The sequence below is a fragment of the Gymnodraco acuticeps genome, unplaced genomic scaffold, assembly GCF_902827175.1.
Source record: "Gymnodraco acuticeps unplaced genomic scaffold, fGymAcu1.1, whole genome shotgun sequence".
NCBI lineage: Eukaryota > Metazoa > Chordata > Actinopteri > Perciformes > Bathydraconidae > Gymnodraco > Gymnodraco acuticeps.
In genome coordinates, this window is record NW_022990745.1 from 69617 (window position 1) to 78074 (window position 8458).

General features: G+C 48.9%; 2 protein-coding genes across 2 annotated transcripts; one reads left to right on the top strand and one right to left on the bottom strand.

Moving 5' to 3' along the window:
• The first annotated feature begins 231 nt into the window (after positions 1-231).
• Positions 232-1916, top strand: LOC117556672 (putative claudin-24). The gene has a single exon (XM_034232142.1). The coding sequence runs from the start codon at positions 309-311 to the stop codon at positions 951-953; it is 645 nt and encodes a 214-aa protein (XP_034088033.1). The 5' UTR covers positions 232-308; the 3' UTR covers positions 954-1916.
• Positions 1917-4495: 2579 nt separating this feature from the next.
• cldn34a (claudin 34a) lies at positions 4496-7714 on the bottom strand. Its single transcript, XM_034232137.1, has 2 exons — positions 7451-7714; positions 4496-5170 (listed from the first exon to the last, which is right to left on the bottom strand). The coding sequence occupies exons 1-2, from the start codon at positions 7712-7714 to the stop codon at positions 4712-4714; spliced, it is 723 nt and encodes a 240-aa protein (XP_034088028.1). The 3' UTR covers positions 4496-4711.
• Between the last annotated feature and the right edge of the window lie 744 nt (positions 7715-8458).

Here is an 8458-nt window from a genome sequence, read left to right on the forward strand (position 1 = left end):
CCCCCTGTGGTCGCCTCGCTGCCCATTGGTGCAGCAGGAGGTCTGTTCCTCCCCCCGAGAGGAAACTCTGAGGAGTGGGAGCAGAGAAGGAGCTCAGAGCGAGCTATTTCCTCTAATTAGCAGCCTCTCCAGCAGCCTCTCGTCTCCGGCAGCTTCTCGTCTCCGACAGCCTCTCGTCTCCGGCAGCCTCTCGTCTCCGGCAGCCTCTCGTCTCCGGCAGCCTCTCGTCTCCGGCAGCTTCTCATCTCCGGCAGCCTCTCGTCTCCGGCAGCCTCTCGTCTGGAAGAGCAGAAGAAGAAGTAAGGGACATGGACTCCTGCGCTCTGGAGCTGCTGGCCATGCTGCTGTTCGTGGCGGCGTGGCTTTGCGTGTTAGCATCTACCCTCCTGCCGCAGTGGCTAACCATGTCCACCGCCCTACTGCCGGTGGAGAGCTACGAGCTGGGCCTGTGGGAGACCTGTGTGGTGCAGGACGTGGGGGGGATGGAGTGCCGGGCCTACGACAGCCTGCTGGGCCTCTCCAGAGACCTGAAGCTGTCTCGTATCCTCATGTGTGCTTCACTGGCCGTGGGCGTGCTGGGCCTGCTGGTGGCGACGCCTGGACTCCACATGGTGAACAGCTGCAGGGGGGGCCCCAAGAGGATTTTGACCAGCATAGGGGGGGTGCTGGGGGTCGTGTCTGGAGTGCTCTGTCTCGTTCCAGTGTCCTACATGGCACACTTGGCCGTCATGCATTTCTTTGACGATAAAGTGCCGGATGTGGTTCCTCGGTGGGAGTTTGGAGACGCTCTATTCATCGGCTGGGCGGGGGGGTTCCTGCTGGTGGTGGCCGGGCTGCTGCTGGTCTCGGCCTGCTGGTATTCATCGGGGGGGGGAACTGAGCCGGCGCTGCAGCGCAGGTACCAGGTGATGAGCACTGACGTGTCCTTCAAGAAGCGATCCGAGTACGTTTAGAGGAAAACGAATTACCTGCACCAGGAACACCACCTGTAGACCTCTAGACCTGTAGACCTTCACCGTGACCCTCACCTGTACACCTCTAGACCTGTAGACCTGCACCAGGACCACCACCTGTACACCTCTAGACCTGTAGACCTGCACCAGGACCACCACCTGTACACCTCTAAACCTATAGACCAGCACCGGGACTACCACCTGTACACCTCTAGACCTGCACCGGGATCACCACCTGTACACCTCTATACCTGCACCGGGACTACCACCTGTACACCTGTAGACCTGCACCGGGATCACCACCTCTAGACCTGTGGACCTGCACCGAGACTACCACCTATAGACCTGCAGACCTGTAGACCTGCACTGGGACCAACACCTCTAGACCTGCAGACCTGTAGACCTGTATACCTGCACCAGGACCAACACCTCTAGACCTGCACCGGGACCACCACCTCTAGACCTGCAGACCTGTAGACCTGCACCAGGACCAACACCTCTAGACCTGCAGACTTGCAGACCTGCACCGGGACCAACACCTCTAGACCTGTAGACCTGCACCGGGACCACCACCTCCAGACCTGCAGACCTGTAGACCTGTAAACCCCCACCTCATTCTGCCTCAGATAATGATGTAAATATCTGGCTCCTGTATAAAGCTGATTATCACGGACGACTGAATGACGCTAAAACCAGACGTTTTATAAATGACTCATCTTCACTTCACCTGCTGTGACCAGAACACAAATGAATATTTTTTTAGAGATGTTTTATGAAATCTTTATATTCCTTAGTGGCTTATTGGCTTTAGGATCTTTCTCTTATAATATTATTTCAGTCTAAGCTTTTCAAATGCTGTGATTGAGTTATTCCTGAACATAGACCGTATCTTAGAGGAGCAGCTCAGATGATCCACATAAAGAGCTCAGATGATCCACATAAAGAGTTATTATAATATTAAAATCTATTGAAGTCTCTTTTTTAACATGGTTTCTCCTTCTCTGAAAAGAAACTGTATTTGGTTCCTGCCGAACTGTTTTCTCTTTCTAACAGCGTCCAGCAGTTTGTCCTGAGTTATGTCACAGTGCAGTGTGTTGGCAGTGTGAGTGTTGTCAGTGTGTGTGTTGGTGGTGGTGTGTGTGTGTTGTTGAGCAAGAGGACGGAGGGCAACCTTCGGCTGGAAACGCAGCGTGAGGTTCATTCCTCCAGTTTCCTGGAGCTCGCTGGGCTAAGCTGTGTTTAATGAAGGCTCTAATGGGCGGCGTGCAGCTGAAGAATGCAGAGCCGATACATAATCACACAAATGTGCTGAGGTCAGAGGTCAGAGGCGTGTGTCTGCAGTGTTACATGTTCCTGCGTCACACACACACACACTGTCTGCAGGGTGTTGCTGCAGCATGCACACACACACACACACACACACACAGTCTGAAGCATATACATGTTGCTGCAGCATTCACACACTGATGGTGTACTTGTGTGTTTGTGTAATAATAATAAAACATTGTATTTATCAACTGCTTTATCAGGTGCTCAAAGACGCTTCACAGAGGTCAACATTAAGATAACAAGTCAAAAGAATCAAAGCACTCACTTTCAATGAAGCTAATGAGCAGCCATGAGGTTTCTTTTGATGTTGAAGAACTCAGATCCTTCATTTCAGGGAAAATACTTGATATTCTAGCTATAATATACTATTATGAAGTGCTGAACCAAATGTACAAGTATGTCAGCGGAGGAGAGGGACTCAGCTCAGAGGTAACGGAGGGTCTCAGCTCAGAGGTAACGGAGGGTCTCAGCTCAGAGGTAGCGGGGGGTCTCAGCTCAGAGTTAACGGAGGGTCTCAGCTCAGAGGTAACAGGGTCACAGCTCAGAGGTACAGAGGTAACGGAGGGTCTCAGCTCAGAGGTAGCGGGGGGTCTCAGCTCAGAGTTAACGGAGGGTCTCAGCTCAGAGGTAACAGAGGGTCTCAGCTCAGAGTAACAGAGGGTCTCAGCTCAGAGTTAACGGAGGGACTCAGCTCGGAGGTAACAGAGGGTCTCAGCTCGGAGGTAACGGAGGGTCTCAGATCAGAGGTAACGGAGGGTCTCAGCTCGGAGGTAATGGAGGGTCTCAGCTCAGAGGTAACAGAGGGTCTCAGCTCAGAGGTAACGGAGGGTCTCAGCTCGGAGGTAATGGAGGGTCTCAGCTCAGAGGTAACAGAGGGTCTCAGCTCAGAGGTAACAGAGGGTCTCAGCTCGGAGGTAACGGAGGGTCTCAGCTCAGAGGTAGCAGAGGGTCTCAGCTCAGAGGTAACAGAGGGTCTCAGCTCAGAGATAACAGAGGGTCTCAGCTCAGAGGTAACGGAGGGACTCAGCTCAGAGATAACGGAGGGTCTCAGCTCAGAGATAACGGAGGGTCTCAGCTCAGAGGTAATGGAGGTTCTCAGCTCAGAGATAACGGAGGGTCTCAGCTCAGAGGACGTCTCCAGAGTCTCAGATCCCCTCAGAGACCAGGCTTTGATCAGAATTCAGGAAAATATGAAGCTGCAGATAAACCACCATGATAGTGTTCACAACAAACAGACGATTATCTGACCGGCTGGAACGAGAAATCTCTCCATAAAAAAACAAATGTCAACATTAACCGCCTCTTCTTATGCTTCTGTGTTTCATTTAGTTTCATATTGTTCATCACTGTCTGCACGATGCCTCCTCTTTATATTTATTTTTTAAATAAAGAGTTCTATATGTGTTAGTGTTTCAGTGTGTCTGACATAATCAGAGTGTTTCTGACAGTATGAACCTGCTGGTTCTGTGTCCACCCCCCCCCCCCCCCCCCCTTTAGACTCTCAGCTGAAGAGGCTCTTTGTGCCCCCCCCCCCCCCCGACTCACATGCCACTCGTCAGCCTCCCACGGTTCACATGATCTTGTTCCCCAGTCCCTGGATGGGGCCCTGCCCACACCTGGGCATGCCCCCCCCCCCCCCCCCCTCCTACTGATAGTGCTGAGATAACTTTCATTACAGCAGATATGATAAATCCATCAAGCCCTGAACTCTGAAACATAGAACAGCTGATCAGCTGATCTCTGAATACACTTTATTACCAGAGATTATTCAAAACAACGTGCGCAACCAGATTCATCTGAATGATCCTGTTTACCTGTACTCCTACTCACAGAAACTGATTTCAGTGTGAAACATAAAAATCCTGCTGCCGCAGCGCTAGCAGTGTTAGCTCCAGGCTATCAGCAGAGCATTTAGCAGCTTAAGAGAGAACTGTAAACATTAATAAGAAATATTTATGTATGAATAAAAGTATGTTCATTTCATATCTGTATATCTGCTGCTGAATGAGGAAACTCGGTGGTGAGCCGATGGCACACTGATAAAGCTGATAAAGGATTACAAACACTGAAGCAAGACTCTGAATATAAGAGGTGGACGTAGTCACCGGGATTTTTTAATCACAGCAGTAATTCAGAATGAATGTGCAATACAACAATACAACATGGCTTTCCTCTGCCTGTCCTGTCCAGACGGTTGCCCTTTTTGATGAACCTTCATAGAGTCTTACCATCTACACCTGACCACTACACCAATTACATTTCAGATGTTTTCCTTGATTATTTTCTAAAACTGTACTTCTTCAGGTCAATAAGAGATGCAGTGAGTCATTTAAAAACGTTTCTTCTGTCCAGGACTATTTCGCCCTGATGGAAAAGATGAAGATCCATGAATTTAAGTTAGTGAAGAGTTTTTGATGAGTTGTTTCCACTCATGAGTTGTCTTCTCTGAGAAATGCTGGATTATCTTGGCCCCGCTGGTCTCCGTTGGGTAGTCCAGACTTCTGTTCTGGTCTTGTTTCTGGCTCCCTGAAGTCTCCCAGTGCCTCCCAGGCGTATCTGTAGCAGAGGAACAGCACCCCGCTGACGAGCATCAGGGCGGAGGCGAAAAGACCCACGATGATGGCGGCGCCGAGCTGCTGCCGAGCCGGCGCTGCAGGGAGGAGAAAGTCCGGAGGGAAGTGGATGGTTCTGTTGCTCAGAACCGAGTACATGTTCCACAGCAGCGGCACCAAGCTGCAGGCCCCGGTCAGCAGGTACAGCCCCCCCGCCAGCCTGAAGAGCGTCCCAACATTTCTGCGATCCTTCATCGAGAAGTACACCGTCCTCATGGCTGCTGCCGCGCTCAGGTTCCCCAGCAGACCGCAGACCAGCGCCGAAACCATCAGCACCTGCACACAGATTCAGTCATATATACACCACACAGTCAGGAACTTAGCACATTATTATTAAATATCAACCAGAAATAATCTTTATTATCTGGATTACAGCTGAAACATCACTGTACAAACTGTCAATACACATTTTCATATTAACGGTTGGAGTTCGATGTCGCAGTTTGACTTGAACTTCTTCTGTTTACATTTTTTTTATTTCATTTAACTATTATCTTCTATTTTAATTTATCGTAAAATGGAGCAACTGTATTTGTTTTGATTAACGTGCGGTTGCTAACCCACCTCTTCTCCTTAGCGTTTTGGCATCTTGTAGATTGTTGCTTTTGTTGCTTTAAAATGATCTATTGTTTTTACTTGTACTTGTTTTATGGTGTGTGAGCTTAGCTGTGTGATTTGTGTATGTTTGTTGGTGTTTATTTGACTATACAGCACTTTGGTCTGGAGGTTTTAAAGTGCTTTATAAATAAAGCTGTATTGTATTGTATCCTCCAAAGATGGCCGCACTGCCACATAACGCGCCATGACTCCTATTCCCTATCACAGGGGTATTCAACTCAAATTCAACGAGGTCCAGTTAGAGAAAATGTCCCCATGCAAAGTTGCTTTATGAATTAGTGTGATATATATTGAAGTAGCTTTATCAACGTCTGCATGTAATCAACAACTGACTGCCAAACAAATAAAGAAAGTACAATTCATAAACAACAATATGTATAGTCAATGAACATTGAACTCTACAGATATACAGTAAATACTGTGGATATGTGTAATGTTCCTCTCGGGCTGCATTTAAAAATAAAATAGAGAAAATAAATAAAATAGCTTTTGAAAAAGTGTGCATCTTAAAAGTGCTTAATTTTAGATAAATAAAATAAAGTGTAGCAGCAGCTTGAGTTTCCCTTTTTCTTTGTTAACCGTTTCACATCATGACTTCACTGTTTCAGACGATTATAGGACAATAGGCGCATTCACACCGCAGTACTTTTCCCACAAAGGTTCATGAGAACTTAGTTGTTCTCATGAACTAAGTACAGATCGCGTTCACACTGGAATAAGTCTCTGAGGGTGGATTAGGCAAATGAAGCCGCTGACGTCACTTCTTCTTCTTCTGCTTTGGGTTTACTGGCAGGCCGCAAACCACTTCACGGCGTATACTGCCGCCCAAACTCCCCGGCCGGAAGTCCCCGGAGTTGGGGAAGGCCTTCTGAGTAAATCGCCAGAACGCCGACACCTCCTCATCTCCACCGCTCCCATGTTTTATGTTGTGTTGCCATAAGTTAGTCTCTCTGCGTTTCTGCACTGGGCTAATGCTAATGCTAATAATGCTAATGCGAGGATAATAAAATGGCGGGTTAGGGTTACGCGCCTAGTATCAGTCTTTACACATCATAACAATTGAACAGTTTAAAGTTTATCTTTCTGTCCCTCTTATATTGCAGTCCTTCACTCACTTTGTTCTGTTCAGTGCGAGAATTGAGCTGGAGCTTGTTGTCCTGCCAGGAGTTTAGATCTGGGATGAAATGGTGTCAGGGCCATTCTCCTACACATGCAGGTGCTCATTGGTGAGCCTCGGTTAGCTCATTGGTTAGCCTCGGTTAGCTCATTGGTTAGCCTCGGTTAGCTCATTGGTTAGCCTCGGTTAGCCTGCCCTGGAACCATATTTAGTTTACATTAGATCCTGGTGGACTGATCATATCGGGCTCTGAAGCTGCTCATCTGACCTCAGTTCTGACTAGAGAGGGAACGTTTGGTCAAACACTTGGTGTTTTGTCTCATAGTGGCATGTTGTCTCTTTTAATGAGCGCCACGGTCTTTGAACAAATGAGACACACTGGCTCTGTGCTCCCAGTGGGCCGGATGAACATGAACGAGTCCACTCAGGGTTCAAAGCTCTGTTCTCACTGTCCACGTTCCTCTTCTTGGAGAGCGCCAAGTGTCATTATGTGTCTCTCCCTGTCTGCCGCTAACTCGCCTGTTCACTCTCCTCTCCGCTTCTCTCCCTGTATCGCTAATTATTCTCTTCACTTACTTTCCTCTCCGCTTCTCTCTGCCGCGCTCTCGTCTCTTCTTCTGTGTTTCTCTCCCTGTATCGCTCACTCGTATCTTTCACCCCCTGTCGGCGGCGGTTAAAATAGAATCGCCCCGTCAAAATTGAAATCCTCTATTAATGTATTGATTATAGGTCCGGGTCCGTATAGGTCGGCGTCTGGGTCCGGATCCGGACCGCGGTCCGCCTGTTGCCGACCCCTGCCCTATCATCTCTGTGGGACTCACCTGGGCGACGGGGATCTCTGTCGGGGCGAAGCTGTCCGAGATGCTGATGCTCCGACAGTTCTCGATGATGGGGAGGGCGTGGCTGTAGAAACAGGCTCTCCAGATGCCCACCCAGGCCACACCCGAGGTGACCACGGACACGTCAGACACGAACCACAGACGCCACTCGTTGAGGCCGGTGGTGGCGACGGTGAGGATCCAGGCCAGAACCCCAAAGATGAGGCCGAGGAACTGCCAGTGGGCCGTGTGAGCCACGTACTTCATGCTAACGCTGAACCAGAGCCGGAGCGCTTAAACACAAACTGACACAGCTGTGATGGAAAGAGGAAATATAAAACACTTTAATCAGTAGCTCATGATGAAGCTTTTTCTGTCCTCCGACTAAAGGATACACCTCTGTATCTCCATCATCTCTACAGAGTGAACCTGAACACCTCTGTACCTCCATCATCTCTAAAGAGTGAACCTGAACACCTCTGTACCTCCATCATCTCTACAGAGTGAACCTGAACACCTCTGTACTTCCATCATCTCTACAGAGTGAACCTGAACACCTCTGTACTTCCATCATCTCTGCAGAGTGAACCTGAACACCTCTGTACCTCAGTCCTCTCTACAGAGTGAACCTGAACACCTCTGTACCTCCATCATCTCTACAGAGTGAACCTGAACACCTCTGTACCTCCATATCTACAGAGTGAACCTGAACACCTCTGTACCTCCATCATCTCTGCAGAGTGAACCTGAACACCTCTGTACCTCCATCATCTCTGCAGAGTGAACCTGAACACCTCTGTATCTCCATCATCTCTACAGAGTGAACCTGAACACCTCTGTACCTCCATCATCTCTACATAGTGAACCTGAACACCTCTGTACCTCCATCCTCTCTACAGAGTGAACCTGAACACCTCTGTACCTCCATCATCTCTACAGAGTGAACCTGAACACCTCTGTACCTCCATCCTCTCTACAGAGTGAACCTGAACACCTCTGTACCTCCATCAT

What these genes read in the sequence shown, in the direction of transcription:
- LOC117556672 (XM_034232142.1), top strand. Translation starts at nt 309, where the DNA reads ATGGACTCCTGCGCTCTGGAGCTGCTGGCCATGCTGCTGTTCGTGGCG.
- cldn34a (XM_034232137.1), bottom strand. Translation starts at nt 7,714, where the DNA reads ATGAAGTACGTGGCTCACACGGCCCACTGGCAGTTCCTCGGCCTCATC. An exon ending in CAGAGATCCCCGTCGCCCAG is followed by an intron (nt 5,171 to 7,450) that starts GTGAGTCCCACA and finishes ATCTGTGTGCAG; the next exon opens with GTGCTGATGGTTTCGGCGCT.